At 45.7% G+C, this 26,161-nt stretch overlaps 1 protein-coding gene across 2 annotated transcripts in view; it reads right to left on the bottom strand.

Annotated features, from left to right (window-relative positions):
* LOC110503785 (schwannomin-interacting protein 1) overlaps window positions 1–26,161 on the bottom strand; it is a 320,215-nt gene that overhangs the window by 57,721 nt on the left and 236,333 nt on the right. Inside the window, exons 1-2 of one of the 2 annotated variants that reach the window (XM_036961847.2) lie at window positions 6,902–7,679; window positions 675–1,460 (exon numbers count right to left, since the gene is read on the bottom strand). In XM_036961847.2, coding sequence (XP_036817742.1) covers window positions 675–1,460; window positions 6,902–6,907 — 792 coding nt within the window. In that variant the 5' untranslated portion in view covers window positions 6,908–7,679. Of the gene's footprint in view, window positions 1–674; window positions 1,461–6,901; window positions 7,680–26,161 lie in introns of those variants that run through there. The other variant, XM_036961845.2, reaches the window with a different exon arrangement.

Below are 26,161 nucleotides of genomic sequence, written 5' to 3'. Positions count from 1 at the left end.
ACATAGCTGGCAGCAGCACACAGCTAGCAGCAGCACACAGCTAGCAGCAGCACATAGCTTAGTGCCACATTACCCCACTAATCTCTCCTTATCCCAGCATTCCTGCACACATATAATATTCCCCAAGTCCACCTGACACAGATAACTGTCGGATTACCGCATGACGCAATCCTCAGGGATCACAGAGAAAGCAGGAAAACAAGACAGTGAACATGTTCAACAACCCACACACACACAGCAGGGTGGGAGTCCTTTAGAACCTGGAGTCTGGAGATATATTGTGCTGTTGCAATTATTGCCCGTATAAATACCAGCGTTCTACTATCTGTGAAACCAACAATAGCACAGGCCCAGTGACCCACAACCTCTTTCCATGTCTGAGGGATTTTCACGCACCACTTCATACAATATTTGGCTTGATTTGTCCCACCATGACTGACATCCTCACAACTGACACGCTTCCATGCTTCATCCTACACCATCCACCACCATGACTGACATCCTCACAACTGACACACTTCCATGCTTCATCCTACACCATCCACCACCATGATTGACATCCTCACAACTGACACGCTTCCATGCTTCATCCTACACCATCCAACACCAAGTCTCAGAAATCGCAAACACACACAGACATGCCTGCATACACACGGACAAACGTCTCCACTCACTGAGGTGTAGGCGGTCTTTCCCAGGCTGTGGTTGTGATTGAGGTTCTGGTTCTCCTGCTCTCTGCTCTGCAGCCCCGCCAGGTGTCTCTCCAGAGCTGCCCAGTCCATGGTGGGCAGGGACTCTTCCTCCACAATCTCCTCCTCTCTGTATCCCCCCATCCGTCCTCCTATTCCTCCTCCTCCACCAACACCCCCTCCTCCAACTCCGCCTCTGACCCGGCTGGAGCGCCTGTGGCTGGGCTTGGTGGCCCCCGTGCCCCTGGGTACTGGCCTGGTAGGGGAGTGGGGCAGGATCAGGTTGCCATTCTGTTTCAGTTCCTCAGGCACGGCAGCAGCGAAGGTGGCTGTGTGTCCACTGTGAGCAGGAAGGGGTGGAGGCTTCACATCCTGGAACTCCTCGGCCAGGCTGCGGCTGTTCACTGGCTTCCTGAAGCCTCCGCCTGGCGCACCTACCACAACCCCACCCTCCTCCTGGCCAGGGGCCTGCTGGGAGCTGTAGTCGTCCCCGTACTCGCTCTTCCACTCCTCAATCACCTTCTTCTTGTACTCCTGGTAGTCCTCATCCTCCTCATAGTCCTCATCCTCCAGGGTTGCCAGATCCAGGGAGGGAGAGGATTTGTAGTCCCCTTCTAAGGTTGCCAGTTCCAGGGATGGGGAGGACTTGTAGTCCTCCAGGCATGCCAGGTCTAAGGAGGGAGAACAGGGTGTCACCTTGTTGGAGTTGGACTCGGAGCTGGAGCGACTGGAGGCGTCGCTCCCCAAGTCCATGCCATCCTCCCGGTAGTCCTGCAGTGGAGAGAGAAACAGGGATGGAGAGAAAGGTGGGAGAGAGGAGGAATGGAGAAAAAGAGATATAAATAGAGGTAAGAAACAATGTGGTTGGAAAGAGAAATGATGATATTGAGATAAAGATAGAGGTTGAAAGAGAGAGGGAGAGGAAGAGAGGGACACAAACAGAGAATTTAGGGAAGTGTGCATACAGAGATTACTGTTGTGGTTTGAGACCAACAACCACAGAACACTTCCTGCCCCGGTAGAACTTCCTTCCTCTACATTAATTTCCTTGGCACCGTTTCAGTCCCTCTCTGACGCACTTTCTACTCTCCTCGCAGACACACTCTCTCCTCTCCTCTCCTCTCTGAGACAACCACTCCTCTCCTCCCTGAGACAACCTCTCCTATCCTCCTTGAGACATCCTCTTCTCTCCTCCCAGAGACAACCTCTCTTCCCAGACACACTCTCTCCTCTCTGAGACAACCTCTCCTCCCAGACACACTCTCTCCTCTCTGAGACAACCTCTCCTCCCAGACACACTCTCTCCTCTCCTCCCTGAGACAACCTCTCCTCCCAGACACAATCTCTCTTCTTTGAGACAACCTCTCCTCCCAGACACACTCTCTCCTCTCTGAGACAACCTCTCCTCCCAGACACACTCTCTCCTCTCCTCCCTGAGACAACCTCTCCTCTCCTTCCTGAGACAACCTCTCCTCTCCTCCCTGAGACAACCTCTCCTCTCCTCCCTGAGACAACCTCTCCTCCCAGACACACTCTCTCCTCTCCTCCCTGAGACAACCTCTCCTCTCCTCCCTGAGACAACGTCTCCTCTCCTCCCTGAGACAACCTCTCCTCTCCTCCCTGAGACAACCTCTCCTATCCTCCTTGAGACATCCTTTCCTCTCCTCCCCGAGACAACCTCTCCTCTCATCTCAGGAACACTCTCTCCTCTCTGAGACAACCTCTCCTCCTCTCCTCTCCTCTCTTATCCTCCCTGAGACAACCTCTCCTCTCCTCCCAGACACACTCTCTTCTCTTCTCCTCCCTGAGACAACCTCTCCTCTACTCCCAGACACACTCTCCTCTCTGAGAAAATCTCTCCTCTCCTCCCTGAGACAACCTCTCCTCTCCTCCCTGAGACAATCTCTCCTCTCCTCCCTGAGGCAACCTCTCCTCTCCTCCCAGACACACTCTCTTTTCTCTTGTCCTCCCTGAGACAACCTCTCCTCTCCTCCCAGACACACTCTCTCCTCTCCTCCCTGAGACATCCTCTCCTCTCCTCCCTGAGACAACCTCTCCTCCCCTCCCTGAGACAACCTCTCCTCCCGGACACAATCTCTCCTCCTTGAGACAACCTCTCCTCTCCTCCCAGATACACTCTCTCCTCTTCTCCCTGAGACAACCTCTCCTCTCCTCCCAGATACACTCTCTCCTCTCCTCCCTGAGACAACCTCTCCTCCAGGACACAATCTCTCCTCTCTGAGACAACCTCTCCTCTCTTCCCTGAGACAACCTCTCCTATCCTCCCTGAGACAACCTCTCCTCTCCTCCCAGGCACACTCTCTCCTCTCCTCTCCGAGACAACCTCCCCTCTCCTCCCAAACACACTCTCCCTTCTCTTATCCTCCCTGAGACAACCTCTCCTCTCCTCCCAGACACACTCACTCTTCTCTTCTCCTCCCTTAGACAATCTCTCCTCCCAGACACACTCTCTCTTCTCTTTTCCTCCCTGAGACAACCTCTCCTCTCCTCCCAGACACACTCTCTTCTCTTCTCCTCCCTGAGACAACCTCTCCTCCCAGACACATTCTCTCCTCTCTGAGACAACCTCTCCTCTCCTCCCAGACACACCCTCTCCTCTCTGAGAAAACCTCTCCTCTCCTCCCTGAGACAACTGCTCCTCTCCTCTCCTCCCTGAGACAACCTCTACTCCCTGAGACAACCTCTCCTCACCTCCTGGTCACAATCTCTCCTCTCTGAGACAACCTCTCCTCTCCTCCCAGATACACTCTCTCCTCTCCTCCCTGAGACAACCTCTCCTCTCCTCCCAGATACACTCTCTTCTCTCCTCCCGGACACAATCTCTCCTCTCTGAGACAACTTCTACTCTCCTCCCAGATACACTATCTCCTCTCCTCCCTGAGACAACCTCTCCTCTCATCCCAGACCCACTATCTCCTCCCAGACACACTCTCTCTCCTCCCAGACCCACTCTCTCCTCCCAGACCCACTCTCCTCTCCTCCCAGACCCAATCTCTCCTCTCCTCTCAGACTGACTCTCTCCTCCTGTTTGTTCATATCTGAGGTTTGCATTGTAACAGCTGAGCCAGAGAGAGAGAGAGAGAGAGCAGTGATTTCTCCTATCATCACACGTATCACATAGTTTCCCATTTCCGATTGTTAATCAGAGGCAGATGCTGTCACAATGTATTTCCTTATCTGTGTCTTTGGCAAAGTCTTCCCAACAATAATGGTCAATGTGAGGAATACCAATATCTTTCTCCAATCGTCCCGAGGTGAATGCCACTGCCATGGCTTTATATATAACATGCATTGCAGTGGCTGTGAGTGACTTAAACGGATGAGTCCAGGGTGGCTGTCTAACCTTGACTGTCTGCAGTGTGAGGCCACAGTGTGTGTTGTTGTTGTTGTCCAGTGCCAGAGTAATCACTGTCTGATTGATTACCAACTTAATGAAAATGCCCACCTTGTTTATGGGCCTCCACAAATCTCAGCGTGACCTGAACCTCTTTGGGTGTTTTCACCTCTTATTTTCAGCGGCTGCATTAACACAGCGCCTGGCATCACTTTTAAAAGTTAATGAAAAACAAGCAGCAGCAATTTATTCAAAGTCACAACTGGAAAAAACTAATTGTTATGCATCCAACACACTAAGACTGATTGATTGATGGTGTTTATTGTCCTTCATTTTTCTTGTGGCCTGTTCATTTTGAAATACACCAAAGAATGGAGTTCACAAAGTGTTGATTAAATGATTGCAATACATTTGAATACAAAAATGGCAAACCCTGACATTAAAAACAATCAGTACAACCACCAACAGAGACAAGCACCTCAACAGTAACCATTTTTTCCACCAACCACATTCGGTAAGACTTATCTTAAAGGGATACTTAGCATGCTAGTAGATACCCATAGACTTCCAAGAATTGCGCTAACGCTAGTTAGCATTGGCTGGGGAAACGACCTCTTAACTTCCTTCATACTGGACACAGAGACATAAACATGGTATCCACTAGTTAATATTTAAGGTCTGCTTATAACTATGTAATAACGGTTAATATGCAGTTTATAAGCAGACCTGCAGATTAAATGATACCAGCACCTAATCTATACACAGCACACCTAACTTTATGTCTGTGTCATCACTGATGTTAGTCGCCAGTTGAATTCAAAACTGTGAGTCAACTCCTTAGAGAGGTTCAATTTATTGACGCAGTGTAACTATACAGAACACAACTTCATTCAGACCTAATGAACCTTTTTTTTTATGGAACGTGGACCATTGTTCCATCCAGAGACTTGGATTTAAAAACTATTTCAGTATCTTTATAATTCTTTGCTCATTCTAGGCAACAACCATACAATCTCTTTATAGTAAAGATCCATGTTTGATAGATTGTTCTAATCCTTTCTGACACCCCCTCCCTACATCCACCGGGACTTCTATTTCATTTCTTCTCCCAGACCCAGACAAACCAGTATAATCTGGGGGGGGGTCAGGCCGGCAACAGTCGAGCTGTTGGCAATAGTGGCTCACTGTAACTCACACTCTCTGCAAAATGGGAATGTTTCGTTACATTGATTTTATATTGTGAATGTGGACTATTTTAACAAGGACAACATCTGAAAAGGGGGTTGACACACCGATTGATAGCTTGCACCTCGTGTCAATGTCGTAGTGGGCTAGTTGACATCTAGGCGGGGGGACATATGCGCGCATCCTGCACCTCGCCCCATATCCCCGAGTCCAGTCACGTTTATGATTAAGATTCGAGATCAGAATGTTGTGTAGGCTACATGTGACACATCGCCTACACGAGGTCACGAATCCATGCGCAGGCGTTTAAAGAGTGGTGCGCGTTCGTTACAATGTGGCTACAATGATCCATCCGGTTGCTTTTATTCGAAAGTCTGCCTGCCATTCCAAGATTATTAAAAAACGATTATATTAGCCTACTCTGTACATTATAACTAAGAAGCTAGATAAGGGATCATGGCGTGTTTCCTTTAGCTCCAGCCATTAAAGTAGGCTACCACTTTAGCCTATAGTGGTGAAGCCGTGGGAATCCGTTTTAAATCTCAACCTGCGAGTCGTTAAAAGGGCAACGGCTCAATTGGTGGGAATGAGTGTAGCGAAGCCTGTATAATTCTAAAAAGAATAGAACAGCTCTAGGCCTATCAAACACGTCGGAATTAAAGTGACGCTTCCAGCTCCTGTATTATCATATTAATACAATGTTTGGCGTCGGTTCATTTGAGTCCGTGTAAAATGTGTAGCCTTATTATTTAAAGTGATTCAGAAGGAGAAAAATCCCGTCAAGACATCCGGGCGGGGGAGCGGTGGGCCCCGCTTTGGTTCATCCTCTCTCCGATTAACCTCGTAGCCTACACTGGGTGGATTTGGCCGTACAATACATGCAAATTGACAGCTGCGCGGAACCCCACCCCGACAGCAAGGCGGGTGTTTTGGGTTTAATTCGTGTCTTGGAGGGGACACTGGCCACAATAATAAACCCCTGTCGTTTTAATGTACTTTTGAATGAGCTACAAAACCAGTTTGCACTTGCTTATTAGGCTAAATGGTCATTACATTTAACGCCCATGCCTCATGGTGTCATTTAGGTTACCCAAACCTCTGCTCTGAGCAATAGCCTACCCGCTGTGGTAAAGTGTGTTCAGTCGATGCCAATTAATACAAGCCTTTAATGCAGGTAAATACTGTATCAACTTCATAAACAGAGAGCGGAAATAGCCATCTGCAGAGTCATTCATCCTCAAATGATGTAATGTTCCCAAAAAAGTAACGGGAAAACCTCATATCCCCCGGCAACAGCGGTGACAGTACCATCCAATTTAACAACGCAGATGACAACCAAAATAACGAGTCCACACTGACGACAGGTTTCCTATCAATAGACCACACTGCACTACATATCAATAAACAATGTTTACCCCTCCATGGTTAGGCTGATATAGGCTATTGAATAAGACTATATCCTATAGTAAACCAGCTCAAGCACCGACTGTACTAATGATAGTCTACTAACCTGCAAACGCCCTATATTAAAATGTCTGAATGACAGAAAACATCCTATTCTAAATAAATGTAGTATGGCCGATGACCTATAGAAGACCTAAATTAAGGTAACGCAAATAGCCCAGCCTATGGGTTGAATAGTCATAACAACAAACGCAGCACCAATACTTACTGTCATTTTCTCTGTAAGATCTCTTGTCTCAAGACATTTTAAAGTCAATACCAGTCAACAATTGGGTCTTTATTTGTCAGTACACTCGGGAGATGGTAAGGATATTATCCGCTACCCGGAGATATTAGAGAAAGCCGGTAGATTGTTGAGAGCGTATGCCAGTCCAGTCATTGCTCTGTGTGTATCCGCCGCGGAGCCCAACCCTTGAGCCCTCCCGAGAATGAGTTTAAAAAAAAAGACACGTTAAAATAGATGAGTTAAAAAATAATTGCGCGCTCCCAGATCGCCTCTCCTCTCTTCTTTCCCGGTACAGACGTCAAACGTCGCTTCTACTGTTCAGCGCATGCAATCACAAACTCACAGAGTGATTGGCGAGAGAATGTGAACGTGTCTTTCTCCGCGCGTTTTTGTCGTCCGCACAAGTCAGCCTCGCACGTATCTCTGCTTTCCAGTGCATTCAACTTAACGCTCACACACAAGCAAAGAAGCTCCCTGCCACAGCGGCGTCTCAACTTCTCCAGCGCTCTATCCCAGCAGGCTGCTCTGAGGACAAACTGACGACAGAACAGTAGCCCTGCCTTCTGCACTCACTGACCTTGCGAATGGTATATTGAGGGAAAGAGCCAGAGAGAGAAATATAGGCAGAGAGAGAGAGAGAGAGAGAGAGAGAGAGCGAGAGCGAGAGACGAGAAAGAAAGAGCCCAACACTATATCTAGTTGAATAATTCAAGATGCCCTGGTGCTCTGAATAGGTTTGGAACAGTTTCTGTCACACTGTGAATACATAAGCTATAAGCAGCCTTGGACATCTCAAGGATACTGCTGTCATGTCCTTTGTAACTGAAGTGCTGTGTTGAGGATCATAAAAATAGATCTAGTCTTCTGGACAGACCCGTGTTTTGGCCCAGAGGGTTGTGGTCTGTTTTGTTACCAAGCTCTGTTTAGTCTCAGTCTTTTGCTAGACTGCCATGCAGTAGGGTGGCACTGGGCAGCACTGTCCACAGAATTCATTGGCTGTGTCTTAAATCACACCCTATTCTATATAGTGCTCTACTTTTGGCTAGAGTCCTCTGACATCTCATTCTCCATCTCACTTTTGGCCAAAGCCTATTCTCCATAAAGTGCACTACCTCTATCCAAAAGTAGTAAAGAACATCCACTGGGAAAAAACTGGTTGAATCAATATTATATCCAAGTCCTTTTAATCCCAAAAATCAATGTGAGGACGTTGAATCAACGTGGGAAACTAATTGGTTTTGCAAAAAAAATCATCACCGTAAGGGCATTTAGTCTTTTTTTCACCCATCTTTTAACCTTAATCCAATGACATGGTGAAATGTTTTGTTGATTTCACATCGAGTTCACAAGTCGTAGTTGAACTGATGTCTGTGCTCAGTGGGTAAAATGTCATCTGAGATTTACCACTGTTGAATGCACATATGGACAGCTGCACTCACAAGGTTGAGACAGGGTTAACACAAACCTGTTATTCCTCTGACATGTTTTATGATTGGAACTGGAAATATACACTGAACAAAAATATAAACGCAACATGTAAAGTGTTGGTCCCATGGTTCATGAGCTGAAAAAAAAATCCAACACATTTTCCATACGCACAAAAAGCTTATTTCTCTCAAATGTCGGGGAAAAATGTATTTACATTCCTGTTAGTGAGAATTTATCCTTTGCCAAGATAATACATCCACCTGACAGATGTGGCATCTCATGAAGCTGATTCAACTCCATAATTATTACACAGGTGCACCTTGTGCTGGGGACAATAAAAGGCCACTTTAAAATGTGCAGTTTTGTCACACAACACAATGCCACTGATATCTCAAATTTTGAGGGAGCGTGCAATTGGCATGCTGACTGCAGGAATGTCCACCAGAGCTGTTGCCAGAGAATTGAAATAAACATTGTTTTAGAAAATTTGGCAGTACGTCCAACCGGCCTCACAATCGCAGACCACGTGTAACCATGCCAGCCCAGAAGCTACACATCAGGCTTCTTCACCTGCGGGATCATCTGTGGAGGTTCAGGGGGGATGCTGAGGAGTATTTATGTCTGTAATAAAGCCCTTTTGTGGGGGAAAACTCATTGTGGGTGAGCCTGGCTGCACCCCTGCCCGGTCATGTGAAATCCATAGATTAGGGCCTAATTCATGTATTTCAATTGACTGATTTCCTTATATTAACAGTAAGTCAGTCAAATCTTAAAAATTGTTGCATGTTGTGTTTATAATTTTGTTCAGTACAGCATTTTCAGACATGGGTATCAAATTAAGACTCAGAGCATTACAACCACCTATAACACACATATGTTGCACGGCCCAGATTTAAACCTCTAAACATAGTTTATTGGAGGAGGATGGGAGCGGTGTGCAGATATATAAATATATAATAGCAGCACAAAGGATTACGTCCTGGTAATGAAAGAGCACTACTTCAAAGACCCCTCACTGAGACACTCTCCTCGCTACAGAGGGGACACCACCATCAGGGATCTCCCCAAATTGAGATGCAGCGGGGGCCCTATCGCTATCTCCCCCTCACACCCCCCCCCCCCCCCCATTCCCATATTTCCCGCTTCCCCCACTTCTCATCAGACAGATCCCCCAAACGCCAATTGGTCACAGAGGCAGTGAGCTACCAGATAGTTAAATGCCTTTAGGGAAGCTGGGACACTTTTGGGTTCCTCATCCAGTGAGGAACGTGATGTGGGTGAGTTAACACTCTCACCAGGCAATTAGCTTGTCAACAGGAGGCTAATCTAGTGTGTTTTAGTCCTCTACGTACCCCCCCACACTTACAACCCCACACCCTCAACTGCGATACCCAACCTTCTTGAAGTTCCTTTATTACCTCCCTTCAAGTAAAGGCCGTAGCAATTATTTGATCCAAAATGCCTCTCTGCCCTTTACAAATTGGACCAGAAAACATCTGTGAAGCGTCAGAGAAGATCTTCAACGACATGATAGAGATGTCCATGTCAGTTCACTCAGAAGGCTTTTGATCGATGTCTTCAACCAATCTTCAAAAGAAGACCGTACTGCAGATTACTTTTACTGTACTTTTTGATTTAGGACCGGCGGTCAAAGGAAGTTCACCAGTCAACATCACACAGTACGGCTCACCCCAGGCACCTCAACCCTGTTGTGTTTCTATCACTGTGCCCTGCAGTGCCAATGAACAGTGAGGTGGCTATGAAACTGCCAGCCAACAGGCCTCACCCGTCATATGGGCGCTCGGAGGGGCATAGAATTCATCCCAGATCTACCTGGAACTGCCTATCTGCCAATCACCCAAAGGTGGGCTGCATGGTGAAACTATCTATCTGACAGATATCACTGAGGTCCTATTACTGACAGAGAGATAAGGGCTAGAAAAAAAAACTTTCAGGTAATACTCGGAAAAACAGAGAACATATTCATTCCTCTGCTTATATCCGTCTCACAGGCATTTAAAAAACAGACCGCCTGACAGTCGTTGAGAAATGGAAGCTGTCTGCCTCGTCAGGAACTCACCCACTCTGACGGAGGAACACAGACAGTGACCTTGGAGGCTTCCACACAGGGTGAACAGTCTCCCTTTCTCTCTCTCTCTCTCTCTCTCTCTCTCTCTCTCTCTCTCTCTTTCTCTCTCTCTCTCTCTCTTTTTCTTTCATGTCAGAAGAGCAGGAATAAAAAGAACCCCCTTGAAGTAAGACGAGTTGAACCACACAACAGACACTGAACCGTCAAAAACAGGACTGGACATGGCTGTGGTACAACCCTCAAGCCTTGAGTGGGGAAGGTTAGGAGACACTAAGTTGAGTTAGGTTAGGAGACACTAAATCCCACATGGGGACTCTAACAACCCTCTCCTCTCAGGTCACAATCTCCTGCCATGTCTTGTTAGGCGGATGGCTAAAAAAAATCCAGACCCGAAACTGCTACAGAGCAACGGTCCCCAGATACCAACTACCTCTACCCCAAGATACCAAATACCAAAACCCTGTGGGAGCATTGGGAGAGGGAGGCAGGCTGTCATTGATGAATGTCAGATGTCCACAATGGAGATCTGATCTTTGACTGGCTAAACGACTCACTGGTACTGAAAATCAACAGTGTATGTGAAAGACAGGTATTCAGCCTAACCATGTGACAATTGCCTCTGTGTTAAAACCATGTGAGTTTAGAGAAAGCGGGTAGGGTTGTGTGTGTGTGTGTGTTTCATGTTGTTTCATGCAGGATGGGTTAGCTGAGGAAAGCTGCTTACATTTAGGTTGACGATTAACACCTGATTCTATCAATGTACCATTTGATATGATGAACAACGTTAGCCGTTAACGAAGTGCGAAATGAGTTGCTAGAAAAACATCAAGTGGCACATTTTTTCCCTGAACAGTGTAGAAAGCCATTCATTAGATTCATTAAGATGACAAGCACATCAGACTCCAAACAGGAGCCTATCTGCGGAGTGTTCTTTCCTGGGTGAAATATAATTGGAATGCTGAGTTTGTGTAATATGTCTTTGTTTTAATAGGAGTGAATCAGTCACCCAGCCGCAGTGCTCCACATCTATCTTGTGTCTGCAGACCTTATAAACCCTTAACAGAATGGACACATCTATCTGCAGTTTTGCACTGCCACCAGCCTACAGAGGACAGACAGGAGATAATACGAAAGGAGTAGAATTCATGTGGAATGATGGTGTTGATGGAAGATTAATTGAAAATAAATGGCACATTTTCATTTTTGAATTGGAATTTCAGTTTATCTCCTGAATTGACTGAATGTAAATAGAATTGACATTTACCCTGCCCCGTAAGGATACGACCAGTGAAGTTTGAGAGAGTTTGCTCATTAACTTCATGAGTTATAATTCTAAGTTGTGACCTGAGTCATCAGTGTGACAGGAGAGATCAGGATCGGCGTAGGAGTAGAAGATGGAAGCCCACTTCAGGCTGATTACATCCAACTGAAGGCTACTGCTTATTAGAGGGAAGGCAGGGGATGGTAATTAACTAAAGTAGCCAAGCCAGGAGAGGCCTCCTGTGGGAGGGGGAGAAATATAGGCCCGGGTCTGCATGGTCCCTCAGGCCCTTTAACCCTGTACCAAAGTGGAGAGAACTCAACGTTTTATTGTTAGGGTCCTGATACTTCTCAGTTTAACATCCTCTCGCCTGCCTCTCTCTCCTTCCCTCTCTCCCTGTCTCTCGTACAGACATCATAGTTAGAATATACAGAATAGTATCAACATTATTTATTCAAAAAGGCTGAGACTCACTCTCACTCTATCAACTAGGGTTGCAAAGGGAGAGTTTATTACTGGAAACTCTGAAAGTTTAACAGTAAACTACCAGAATGTTGGTATCTTTCAAGGATTTTATGTAATCTATCACAAGACATCTAGTGGCCCGTTTGGGTATTTCAGATTATCACAGGTGTCGGTAATCATCTCTCGCCCTTCTGCGTGGCCTTAACACATGTAAAATATATGAAATATATGATTTAAAAATGTAAAACATCCTACATATAAACCATACATTTAGTGAATACCATTGGTGTTTAATATGAAGGTTTCAGCATGAAATATCCTTTATATATTATTTTACTAACTTTTTATTTATTGACTATGTCAATATGTATTTGTTGTCAATGTTTTGGCGTCAAACTGGTGGAAGTTGTGAAAGAAGTCAATAGTTGGAAGAGTTGCAGAGTGAATAAAAATAATGCCATTGTTGTTTAGATGCTTTTTTTCAGTAATTAAGCTATTTTCTCTTGAACAATATAGTAATTAGGCTATTTTCTCTTGAACAATATAGTCTACTAGAAACTCATGGACAATATGGACTCCAATATAATAAATTAATACTATATATATTAATATATTTTTTCAAGGTATTCAAGTATAAATGACCAAAGTTCCGATAAGATTGCCAAAGATTTTCTGTTAATTACCAAAATTACTGAAGATTCCATGAACGTTGGTAAATTACCGATAGCTTTGCAACTCTAATCTCAACAGCTACACATTTATATTGCCATAGCTTCTCTCTTGAGTTCCTTCTCTTTTCTGCAACAAGGCATAAAAAACAGCTAGCCCAGCAGTTAAAGGACTAGTTCACTATTTTACAACTTGATGTTAGATGGTTCCTTCCTTGAAAGTCGTCTATGGACCAGGACAAATGGTTCAATTTTCTCTAAAACGGCCATTACAAACTTCAGCTAACTTTAGCCACCACTACCTAAAAATCTATGGAAGTGAAGGTGGCATGTGAGCATGTTTTGAAAAATGTTCAAATCAGCTGAAATCAATTACATATTTGATTTGATGTTACGTAAAGGGGATTTGGCCATAAAAAAAATACAGGCTCACATGCCCCCATCACTTCCATAGATTCTTTGCTAGCGGTGGCTAAAGTTAGGGTTAGGGGAACGGAACCACGGATTCCAGTTTCTCCTGGCCATAGAATACTTTCAGGGTGAGAAACCATCTAACATCAAGTTGTAAAATAGTGAACTAGTCCTTTAAGTCAGAGCGAAACTGTGAGACTCAGACTGTGTCTGGTCCCTCAGCTGGCTGGACTGACACACCTCAATGCCCATCTCTGTCTCTCTGCCCTGTCAGCACTACAGATAACGAGGGACACAGTTGCCTGCCCGACGTACACACAATTTATTGCCCACACCAAATTGGAACACGTCTCAGGTGCTTTAAGCATGCAACGCTCCTGCTATTCCCCACCTTCGCCGTAAATGACTAAATGCAGAGATCCGCAGGGGGAGAGGAGTTGATTTAGAGAGGGAATAAAAAGATGGAGAGAGAAAGCGAATCATGGAGGGGAGGGGGAGAGGAAGGCAGTGTGTCTGCGACTGAGGTGTGTTGTTGCTCCAAGTTGAAATTGCCCCACTGAACACAGGTCTAGAATCAGATTACCCTCCCAACAATCCTAACCTGAACCATTAGAGGGTTAAACACAGTTGACTTCAGATCAGATCACAGGTGACAACTCCATTACACCTGAGTGGGTGGAGGAGGTGACAGGCTGTAGACAAGGTTTGTGCGACATCATGACGACAGCAGGGGACCTGGAAGGTGGCAGAACGCTGTCCAGACCAATTATTCATTGTTCGGAGTCACCAGACCCCACTCTGTCCCGCTTCACATACTCACACAAATCCTCATAACTCAACAACACATCTGACAGACGGACTGAGAGAGGAAGAGGAGAGAAGCGAGATGGAGGGAAGAGAGAGAGAGGAGGGGGGGATAGAAAATGAGAGGGAAATAAGGAGAGCTAAAGAGTGAAAGATGGGAAGACAAGAAAGAGAGTATGAGCGAGAGAGAGAGAGAGAGAGAGGAAGACTGTATCTGGTTTCTTGGCTATAAGTCACATAATGACAACAGAGGGCTAGGGGGATGATTGCATTATGAGCTCTGCATCTACCCTCAATCATCATGCATATTCACATATTCATTGATGCTTATGTTATTGTACTGTATTACAGTAGGTGCATGCAAGACAGCAGAATAGCAATGAGACCAATAAAGCACCACAGTATGAGTCATAATACACATTAAACCAAGCAGTTAAATAGGGAAATGGTCCTAGTCGTTTTTCCACCATACATTTTTCCCATAGAGGATTTTAGAAACACTTAAAATAAGTTTTTTGTGTAGGCTTACCCTGCGTTACGTTTAGATCTCTCTGGGACACGGTGACTTTTAGCAATACAGTGGCAAGAAAAAGTATGTGATCCCTTTGGAATTACCTGGATTTCTGCATAAATTGGTATAATTGTTTGTGTGTTGTTAGTTTAAGCAGACCGTGTTGGCCTATTGTTGTGACTAAGATAAAGATCAGATCAAATTGTATGAGTAATTTATGCAGAAATAATAATATTGTAATATTGAATATAATGTAATATTCAACATATTCATCTGTATTATGACCTCCACTTTGGGGCACTATACAGCCTGAAATGAAGACTCATCAAAAACAACACGCAACAGATAAGAACCCCTAAAGGACTTATATTATATGTTATTTTAAGATCTCTGCATTCGCCTTTAGTCCTGATAGGTACTCGAGACAGGCAGCAAACGTGTGCCGCTTCGAGGTGTACAGCAACTGTTTGCGATGTGAGGGAGCACTTTAAGTTTAAACAATTCAGGAGAGAGAGAGAGAGAAAAAAGATGAGGTGAGCGCTAGTGAGTAGAACAAACGCATTTAGAGAAACGGCACTCAAGTCCTTTCGCAAGACCGATGGGATGTCGGGGAAGAAATTAAACGTTGCACTTCACGGAGGGAGACAATGGGAAATTGTCTTTTAGGTTTTTGACACAACAAGGATGGAGGGTGCCTTTCGCTGTCAAATGCCGCTTTGGAGCACTCCGTGGACTACATCTGTTTTCATGGTGATCACTGTAAGAGGATCCTGTACAGTGGATAGACGGGTGTGGGTTGGCTGCCTAGGTCACAGTTCTGACAGAACGATGTTCAGAGATTACACAAGGAATCCAAGAGACAGGAAGGACATGAGATCATATTAAACTAGAGTGAACTTTCATAGTCAGGCACTTGAAGTGGATTATGAAGTACAACAGGGATGATTAGACTTAATCCATTCATGAAAAGCCATACCGATATAGAGCAAAGACTATAGAATGGAGGGGCTTGATTGAATTAAAGAGCTAGGGTTTGGTTTGACAAACACAGGTAGGAACAACTAATTACACTCCATTGTAAAGTGCCTATAATACACTGAGTGCACAAAACATTATGGACACCTGCTCTATACATGACATAGACTGACCAGGTGAATCCAGGTGAAAGCTATGATCCCTTATTGATGTTAAATCCACTTCAATTTGTGTAGATGAAGGGGAGGAGACAGGTTAAAAAATGATTTTTAAGAGACAATTGAGACATGGATTGTGTACAGTATGTGTGCCATTCAGGGCGTGAGTGGGCAAGTAAAAAGATTGAAGTGCCTTTGAACAGGGTAAGGTAGTAGGTGCCAGGTTCTTCACACTCAACAGTTTCCTGTGTGTATCAAGAATGGTCCACCACCAAAAGGTCATCCAGCCAACTTGGGGGGGGGTTCTTAATCTTTTGTACACTCACTTTATATTATAATAGCCTTGGCTAAATATTAGCAGGTTGCTTTCCGCCGCGCAGTTCCTCCAGACTAGGTTAACTAATGACAGCGAGTCGAGCAACTGTGATGGACTCAGAGCTGTAATGGATAAAAAGGCAGGCCACTCTTGTGCAGCCACTAATGCGTGAGAGCCATAATGGCAGCGAGCCACTCCAGCTGAAATGTATGTGCTGTCACACCCAGAGTGGACAACGGAGAGGTCCCTGTGTGCTCTCTCCAGAAAAAAGGCCTCACCTCGCGCCCCTCGGGGACCGTTCCACACTGAACCACGCTCGAGGAGAGATTATCGACACCATCACGCATAAACACACTTCTCAACCGCTCCCTTCTTCTCTCTCCCTTCTTCTCTCTCCCATCTTCTCTCTCCCATCTTCTCTCTCCCATCTTCTCTCTCCCTTCATCTCTCTCCCTTCTTCTCTCTCCCTTCTTCTATCTCCCTTCTTCTCTCTCCCTTCTTCTCTCTCCCTTCTTCTCTCTCCCATCTTCTCTCTCCCTTATTCTCTCTCCCATCTTCTCTCTCCCTTCTTCTCTCTCCCTTCTTCTCCCTCCCTTCATCTCTCTCCCTTCATCTCTCTCCCTTCATCTCTCTCCCTTCTTCTCTCTCCCTTCTTCTCTCTTTCTTCTTCTCTCTGTCTTCTTCTCTCTGTCTTCCTTGCTTTTTCTTCTGCTCCATCTCTACCTCCCTCCGCTTTTATCTCTTTCATCTTCTCTTTATTTATTTCTCTCCATCTCTCGTTCCCTATTTCTAAACCTCTTTCCATCTCTTATCTCTCGTTCCCTATTTCTAAACCTCTCTCCATCTCCCATCTCTCGTTCCCTATTTCTAAACCTCTCTCCATCTCTTATCTCTCGTTCCCTATTTCTAAACCTCTCTCAGTCTCCCATCTCTCGTTCCCTATTTCTAAACCTCTTTCCATCTCCCATCTCTCGTTCCCTATTTCTAAACCTCTCTCCATCTCTCATCTCTCGTTCCCTATTTCTAAACCTCTCTCCATCTCCCATCTCTCGTTCCCTATTTCTAAACCTCTCTCCATCTCCCATCTCTCGTTCCCTATTTCTAAACCTCTCTCCATCTCTCATCTCTCGTTCCCTATTTCTAAACCTCTTTCCATCTCTTATCTCTCGTTCCCTATTTCTAAACCTCTCTCCATCTCCCATCTCTCGTTCCCTATTTCTAAACCTCTATCCATCTCCCATCTCTCATTCCCTATTTCTAAACCTCTTTCCATCTCTTATCTCTCGTTCCCTATTTCTAAACCTCTCTCCATCTCCCATCTCTCGTTCCCTATTTCTAAACCTCTCTCCATCTCTTATCTCTCGTTCCCTATTTCTAAACCTCTCTCAGTCTCCCATCTCTCGTTCCCTATTTCTAAACCTCTTTCCATCTCCCATCTCTCGTTCCCTATTTCTAAACCTCTCTCCATCTCTCATCTCTCGTTCCCTATTTCTAAACCTCTCTCCATCTCCCATCTCTCGTTCCCTATTTCTAAACCTCTCTCCATCTCCCATCTCTCGTTCCCTATTTCTAAACCTCTCTCCATCTCTCATCTCTCGTTCCCTATTTCTAAACCTCTTTCCATCTCTTATCTCTCGTTCCCTATTTCTAAACCTCTCTCCATCTCCCATCTCTCGTTCCCTATTTCTAAACCTCTATCCATCTCCCATCTCTCATTCCCTATTTCTAAACCTCTTTCCATCTCTTATCTCTCGTTCCCTATTTCTAAACCTCTCTCCATCTCCCATCTCTCGTTCCCTATTTCTAAACCTCTCTCCATCTCTTATCTCTCGTTCCCTATTTCTAAACCTCTCTCAATCTCCCATCTCTCGTTCCCTATTTCTAAACCTCTCTCCATCTCCCATCTCTCGTTCCCTATTTCTAAACCTCTCTCCATCTCCCATCTCTCGTTCCCTATTTCTAAACCTCTCTCCATCTCTCATCTCTCGTTCCCTATTTCTAAACCTCTCTCCATCTCCCATCTCTCGTTCCCTATTTCTAAACCTCTCTCCATCTCCCATCTCTCGGAGGAGGGGAAGGGGGGGGGGGGGGGGTTGAAGGTGGATGGCTGGAGGCTGTGTTCACCTTGTGTAAACACGTTGAAACTTTAATGGACACTAACGTCATCAGAGGGCCCCCTCTGAGAGGAGAGAGGGAGAAGAGAGCCGAAGCTTTCAAACCGCCATCCCGCATCAGTCTGTTAATCTTTCCCTCCTTCTCTACTCCCTCAAAACCTCCTTGCCTCGTCTCCCTGCCTCTTCTCACCTCAGAGCAAGTCATGCATGCTCCCTCCCATACTGGCACCAGCTGAGAGAGCTGGGGGTGGGTGTTCTTATGCCCAGCACAAGCTTCCTCTTCCCCTGTGCCACCTTAGCCTTCACCCCCTCCCCTCCCCCAGTGCCCAGGTCTGGCCTGTATGGTGACAGCCTGCATGTGTTCTGTGGGCTGGAAAAGCTGTCTGATAAGCACAGCGGGCTGCATGTGTTCTGTGGGCTGGAAAAGCTGTCTGATAAGCACAGCGGGCTGCATGTGTTCTGTGGGCTGGAAAAGCTGTCTGATAAGCACAGCGGGCTGCATGTGTTCTGTGGGCTGGAAAAGCACAGCGGGCTGCATGTGTTCTGTGGGCTGGAAAAGCTGTCTGATAAGCACAGCGGGCTGCATGTGTTCTGTGGGCTGGGAAAGCTGTCTGATAAGCACAGCGGGCTGCATGTGTTCTGTGGGCTGGAAAAGCTGTTTGATAAGCACAGCGGGCTGCATGTGTTCTGTGGGCTGGGAAAGCTGTCTGATAAGCACAGCGGGCTGCATGTGTTCTGTGGGCTGGGAAAGCTGTCTGATAAGCACAGCGGGCTGCATGTGTTCTGTGGGCTGGAAAAGCACAGCGGGCTGCATGTGTTCTGTGGGCTGGAAAAGCTGTCTGATAAGCACAGCGGGCTGCATGTGTTCTGTGGGCTGGGAAAGCTGTCTGATAAGCACAGCGGGCTGCATGTGTTCTGTGGGCTGGAAAAGCTGTTTGATAAGCACAGCGGGCTGCATGTGTTCTGTGGGCTGGGAAAGCTGTCTGATAAGCACAGCGGGCTGCATGTGTTCTGTGGGCTGGGAAAGCTGTCTGATAAGCACAGCGGGCTGCATGTGTTCTGTGGGCTGGAAAAGCTGTCTGATAAGTACAGCGGGCTGCATGTGTTCTGTGGGCTGGGAAAGCTGTCTGATAAGCACAGCGGGCTGCATGTGTTCTGTGGGCTGGAAAAGCTGTCTGATAAGCACAGCGGGCTGCATGTGTTCTGTGGGCTGGAAAAGCTGTCTGATAAGCACAGCGGGCTGCATGTGTTCTGTGGGCTGGAAAAGCTGTCTGATAAGCACAGCGGGCTGCATGTGTTCTGTGGGCTGGAAAAGCTGTCTGATAAGCACAGCGGGCTGCATGTGTTCTGTGGGCTGGGAAAGCTGTTTGATAAGTACAGCGGGCTGCATGTGTTCTGTGGGCTGGAAAAGCTGTTTGATAAGCACAGCGGGCTGCATGTGTTCTGTGGGTTGGGAAAGCTGTTTGATAAGTACAGCGGGCTGCATGTGTTCTGAGGGCTGGAAAAGCTGTCTGATAAGCACAGTGGGCTGCATATGTTCTGTGGGCTGGAAAAGCACAGTGGGCTGCATGTGTTCTGTGGGCTGGAAAAGCACAGCGGGCTGCAAACAGGTGTGACAGGTTTACGCTTCTTCTCCCCCTCTGGTGGAACCAAAACTCTAGCTAAAACCTAAATTCTTCCTACCAGCTGCCAACACATTTTACACCCTTGCTAGAACCGTACCACTCACTGCCACCACGTCCCAGTGTATCACCTAGATGTGATGCTACGGACTCAAATTCAACGGCTATATCTCAGGGATGGCTGTGTGTGTGTGTGTGTGCGTGTGTGTGTAAGAACCAAGAGGGAGCCTAGCGGTTAAGAGCGTTGGGCCAGTAACAGAAAGGTTCAAATCCCTGAGCCGACCAGGTAAAGGTGCCCCCTTGAGCAAGGCACTTAATCCTAACTGCTTCTGTAAGTCGCTCTGGATAAGATGTCAAATGTGGCATTAGTACACTCAGACAGTCCTAGTTAAATTCTTGCTTGAGAAATTGCCCTTGCTCAGAAGCTTTTTGACCATTTTAATTGAAAACAATCACAGTAAAGTTCATGAAGGGATACTTCGGGATTTTAGCAAAGATGCCCTTTATCTACTTCCCCAGAGTCCGATTAACTTGTGGATACGATGTTAATGTCTCTGTGTCCAGTATGAAGGAAGTTAGAGGTAGTTTCCCCAGCCAATGCTAACTAGCATTAGCCAATGACTGGAAGTCTATGGGTATCTACTAGCATGCTATGGGTATCTACTAGCATGCTATGGGTATCTACTAGATACCCAAGTATCCCTTTAATTGTTACCTAGAAACGACATTTTGATATTGAGATTACAACAGCTGCATTGGTCCTTTAAAAGTTGAGAATGTTTAGCCTTTGAGAGAGATGCCTTGTGGCAACCAGCCAATGTCGTTTTCCCTCGTCATGTTTTGGCTGCCTGCCAAAAGGTCCAGAGGCATTAACATTCCCACTGTGAATGACTGACTACGCTTTAGAGCCATTGACACAAAACAGAATCATTCCTTGATCTCTCTCTCTCGCCCCCTCTCTCTGCTCCTCCCTTTGTTCCTACGGCCAGACCTTTCAGCCTAAGTGGTCAGTAATTACGCTTCTTAGAGAGAGAGGGATGAGAGAAGAGATGGACAGAAATGGACCAGAGGGCAGACAATGAATCACAAGTTAAGAGCACTACAGCAGTCTCTCTTTCTATAATATCTCTCTCTCTCTCTCTCCCTCTCTCTCTCTCTCTCTCTCTCTCTCTCTCTCTCTCTCTCTCTCTCTGGTAAGATGCTCAGACAAGGAACAGAAAGGGTGAGAGAGGCGTTGTGTGTTTTTTGGGGGAATCTGAGGATAGAGCCAAGTCACGCTCCTACAGCCACTCCCCTCCTCTCTCCTCCCCCTCCCTTCCCATCCCACCACCGCTGAAATAAAAGAACAGCTCACCTTGTTCAGAACAAGAAGAAACAGAAGAACAGAGAGGAGGGAAATGAGGTTCCACAGATGTCAGATTGTGAGTCAGATTCAGCAGTTTTCGCACTACATAGTTTTTTTAAGAAGGGGGAATGAGGGAGGGCAGAGAGAGGTAAGTGTGGAGGGGGAGGGAGATTGTTATGTGGGCCTGTTTATACCATAGAGGAGAGCAGGGCTGTGTTCTAATCAGAACAATAAGGTCACCTATCCAGGGAGGGAGGGGTCAGCATGATCCTAGCAAGGGAAATGTCACTGGTCCTGCAGAGGCCTGTTTGAGTAATCTCACCGCATCACAACAACAACCTATCGATCACCCACTAATTGGTAATGGATGAGGGTCACTGTATGCAGAAAACGCAGGTGTGGACACACACACACACACACACACACACACACACACACACACACACACACACACACACACACACACACTCTCCTCTGGGACATACTCAGGTGGATAATCCCAAGTCAAGTCGATCAAGGTCTAAGCGCCAATGGAAAGGAGATAGCTAAAGACGAACCATCCTCTTCCAACCCTCCCTAAAAACACACAGTTAATGAGCCTGTTTCATGGCGCACCACGCTAGCTGGATCAGGGGTACTCCTGGGATACATTAGCATTGTACTAACTATCTCCAGTTAAGCGGTTATTATGGATTTCCATCAGCCTGTAATTGTGATGGGAGTGGAACATGACCAGGGTACAGAACACTGACCTCCCGCTGACCATCCACACACACACACACACACACACACACACACACACACACACACACACACACACACACACACACACACACACACACACACACACACACACACACACACACACACACACACACAGATGATGTGGTACACTACAACATATTATTAGAAGGTCTGCAGGCATCACAGTGTACAAACAAAACAGTTATTGCAGGGGGGCGAGAGCACGCCAGCCCAGCCTGTCCAGGGCAGCGTCTGGCTGGGAGAGACAGGACTGTCACAGCAACACAGACAAGTACAGACCCCAGCATCACAACTAAGGTAGAGAGAGACACAGGCCCTATTGTTGCACATTACAGTCCCTCAGAAAGAATGCTAACCACAGTGAAACCAATCAAATGTGAGCTGGCCGTGTGTCTGAGTCTGGGTCAGAGCGTACAACATAACAGTATACTTCCTACACTTAGCTTGTTGTTTTTCTGAAATTGTTTTCATTAATTGTTTTTATTCATAGCTAAAGTTTGTTTTGCTACTGATTCCGTCAAGCTTTATGGCTGGGACGGCAAGTTTGTGTCCCGGATTCCTGTTAAGTAGCAGTTAGCTGCTAGCCATCATGAAAACGGAGCAGGCTAACGCTAGCTGTGCTAGCCCACAGGTGTTTTTATCCACGGCTGGGAACAATAGCTTCAGTTGTGATATTATTTCCACACAATCACAAGAGGAAGATACGGTGGAACTGGATAATGGACAGGCATTAGTCTGCCCTAAATGCATCACCATCAAGAAGCTTAGGGAAGAGATCCTCTAGCTGTTAGCTCAGCTGAGAGAAAAGGAAAACCTACTTTCTCTGTACACCAACATTGCTGTAACCCAGGCAAACCCAATCTCAGTTTTAAATGCCTCGTCCTCCATGAGTCGGGCGGCGTTCATCTGTCCCAATCCACCAGACAGATGTGAAGCTCAACTCTGCGGCCCATGGCAGACTGGACACTCGCAAGGTGTAAGAGATCGAGGAGGCAGTCTGGTCACCCATCTATCCGAGAAGATCAAACAGCTTGGCCTCGCTTGAGATGGACCTACCAGCTACGGGAGTCAGCACAGATCCTGTGTGTATATCAACAGCCAGCGGCCGTCCAGTGGCACCCTCCTCTGCGGCAATCACAGTTTAGCAGGTCGTTTCCATCACTACCACCATCATTTAAATATCGCAAACTGTTTCAGAGACTGACGGGCAGTCTGTCGTTAATTAATTGGTTACCGCGAGGCAGATGCCCCAGGGGCAGAGTGGTTGTTAATGAATTGGTTACCGCTAGGCAGATGCCCCAGGGGCAGAGTGGTTGTTAATTAATTGGTTACCGCTAGGCAGATGTCCCAGGGGCAGAGTGGTTGTTAATTAATTGGTTACCGCTAGGCAGATGCCCCAGGGGCAGAGTGGTTGTTAATTAATTGGTTACCGCGAGGCAGATGGTCCAGGGGCAGAGTGGTTGTTAATTAATTGGTTATCTCTAGGCAGATGTCCCAGGGACAGAGTGGTTGCTAATTAATTGGTTACTGTGAGGCAGATGCCCCAGGGGCAGAGTGGTTGTTAATTAATTGGTTACCTCTAGGCAGATGCCCCTGGGGCAGAGTGGTTGTTAATTAATTGGTTACCGCTAGGCAGATGCCCCAGGGGCAGAGTGGTTGTTAATTAATTGGTTACCGCTAGGCAGATGCCCCAGGGGCAGAGTGGTTGTTAATTAATTGGTTACCGCTAGGCAGATGCCCCAGGGGCAGAGTGGCCCAGACTCATTGATTATGGCACTTTACATGTTAGATCAATCACTAGTAAAACCTTTCTTGTGAATGACCTCATTACTGAGCGGGAAGTTGATTGCATATGTTTCTCACTAAAACATGCCTGTGTTCAGACTGTAGTGCCGCTCTTATTGAACCCTCCCCCCAGAATACATCATTTCATACTCTATCAGAAAAGGGAAAAGGGGTGGAAGGACAGACTCTATTTTTACTCATGCTCTCAGCCGTAAGGACATTTCATTTGGCGACTTTTGATCTTTCGAGCATCATGTTATACTGTCTAAATGTTATCTGGCTATTACCAAGAGGTTTTCTATTGACATACATGTACCCTCTATTGTTGATGTTGCTTTATCTGATCAACACTGTATATTTTACTACCTTGTTGCCCTTAGCACAGGCTAATACTGAAAGCATTATTAAGAAAAACTATCTTACCTCTGAAGTTGCTACAGATTTTATTGAGTGTATGAACAATACTCCACCAGCAATTCTGCCTTCCTCTTGTGATGATTTAGTTTATAACTTTAATGGCAAATTAAGGGCAACCATTGATGCCATAGCTTCAGTAAAGTTGAAAAATGCCACATCCAAACAGAGAACCCCTTGGATGAGTGAGAAAACTAATCATTTCAAGAGAAATCGCAGAAAGGCAAAGTGGAAGTTGAGAAAGTCAAAGTTGCAGGTCTATTATGATATCCTGAGAGAGCAACTTCTCATTTAAAACAGGGCAATTCGAAATGCCAGACGGCTCATTTTTCTAACTTGATCACTAATAATCAGAATAATTACAGAGTTCTCTTCTCCACGATTGATGGTCTGTTAAATCCTACCCCTGCAAACCTATGTGAACTTTCCTCCACATCTAAATGCGACGAATTTGCTGCACATTTCAGAGATAAGATAACAAACATTAGGCTGGGTATTAGTCAAGCATGACACCATTGACCATGATGTCTTTCTGGACAGACTGGAGAGGTGGATTGGCCTTCAGTTCTAAATTGGTTAAGTACCTATTTAACCGGTCAAGAGTTTTTTGGCCACCTTGGTGAACATATCTCAGAGAAAATACATATCACGTGGCGTTCCACAAGGTTAGATTTTAGGTCCAGTACTGTTCAGTTTAAAAATGTTACCCCTTGGCTGTCACGCCCTGACCGTAGAGAGCCCTTGTTTCTCTATGGTGTAGTAGGTCAGGGCGTGACTAGGGGGTATAATAGTTTAATATTTCTATGTTGTCTTCTAGTTAAATTTTTCTATGTTGGTGTTTTGTATGATTCCCAATTAGAGGCAGCTAGTAATCATTGCCAGATGATTTTAGCTCCATGGATAAATTATTAGACTGTATCAGTGATTTAAATACTTGGATGGCTCACAACTTCCTCCCGCTAAATCAAGACAAGACCGAGGTACTTATTGTTGGGGCCAAAGCACAGAGAGAGAATCTGGCTACACATTTTAATTCACAGGCAATAAAGATAAAACACCAGGTAAAAAACCTGGGTGTTATTTTTGATTCTGAACTTAATTTCAAATCACACATTAGGAATTTAGGACTAAAATAGCTTTTTACCACCTGAGGAACATTGCCACGGTGCAACCATTTCTCTTTCAGGCTGATACAGAGAGACTCATCCATGATTTTATTACAAACAGGTTTGACTACTGTAATGCTCTCCTGTCTGGTCTACCCAAGAAAGCCATTGGTCAACTGCAAAACAAACAGAATGCTCTAGCACGGGTACTGACCAAGGCCAGACGGAGAGCACACATCACACTGGTTTTAAGGTCTCTGCACTGGCTGCTTGTGAGTTTTAGAATTTATTGTAAGATTCTTCTATTGGTTTTTAAATCAATTTACGATTGTGCACTCAGGTCCTCTGGCAGTGGCCTTTTAACTATCCCAAAGCCTAGGACCAAAAGGCATGGATGTCACGTTCTGACCTTTATTTCCTTAGTTTTGTCTTTATTTAGTATGGTCAGGGCGTGAGTTGGGGTGGGCAGTCTATGTTTGTTTTTCTATGTTTGGGTTCTGTTTCGGCCTAGTATGGTTCTCAATCAGAGGCAGGTGTCATTAGTTGTCTCTGATTGAGAATCATACTTAGGTAGCCTGGGTTTCACTGTTGGTTTGTGGGTGTTTGTTTCTGTGTGAGTGTTTGTCGCCACACGGTACTGGTTCGTTCATGTTCACATTTATTGTTTTGTATTTTATAGTGTTCAGTTTATTTATTAAAGTAATCATCATGAACACTTACCACGCTGCATCTTGGTCCGATCCTTACTCCTCTTCAGGCGAAGAGGAGATCTGCCGTTACAATGGAGAGGCAGCCTTTAGTTATTATGCCCCCAGACCGCCAGAGAACCTGATTGGGGCCGAAACTGTGGACATTTTTAAAAGAGATCTTAAAACAGACCTTTTTACCTTTGCTTTTCCTTAGGGTGCTTTTCAGTAGTTCAGTTTTTATTGTTATTCTTTTGTTTTTTATCCTCTTATGTTTGTTGTGTAGTACATATTTCAGTTTTTATTTAATGTTTAAATT

The sequence above is a fragment of the Oncorhynchus mykiss genome, chromosome 24 (genome assembly GCF_057628025.1).
Source record: "Oncorhynchus mykiss isolate SJ-2025 chromosome 24, ASM5762802v1, whole genome shotgun sequence".
In the NCBI taxonomy this organism is placed as follows: Eukaryota; Metazoa; Chordata; class Actinopteri; order Salmoniformes; family Salmonidae; genus Oncorhynchus; species Oncorhynchus mykiss.
The sequence above is the reverse complement of the archived record's forward strand: the minus strand, read 5'-3'. Positions and strand labels throughout refer to the sequence as shown.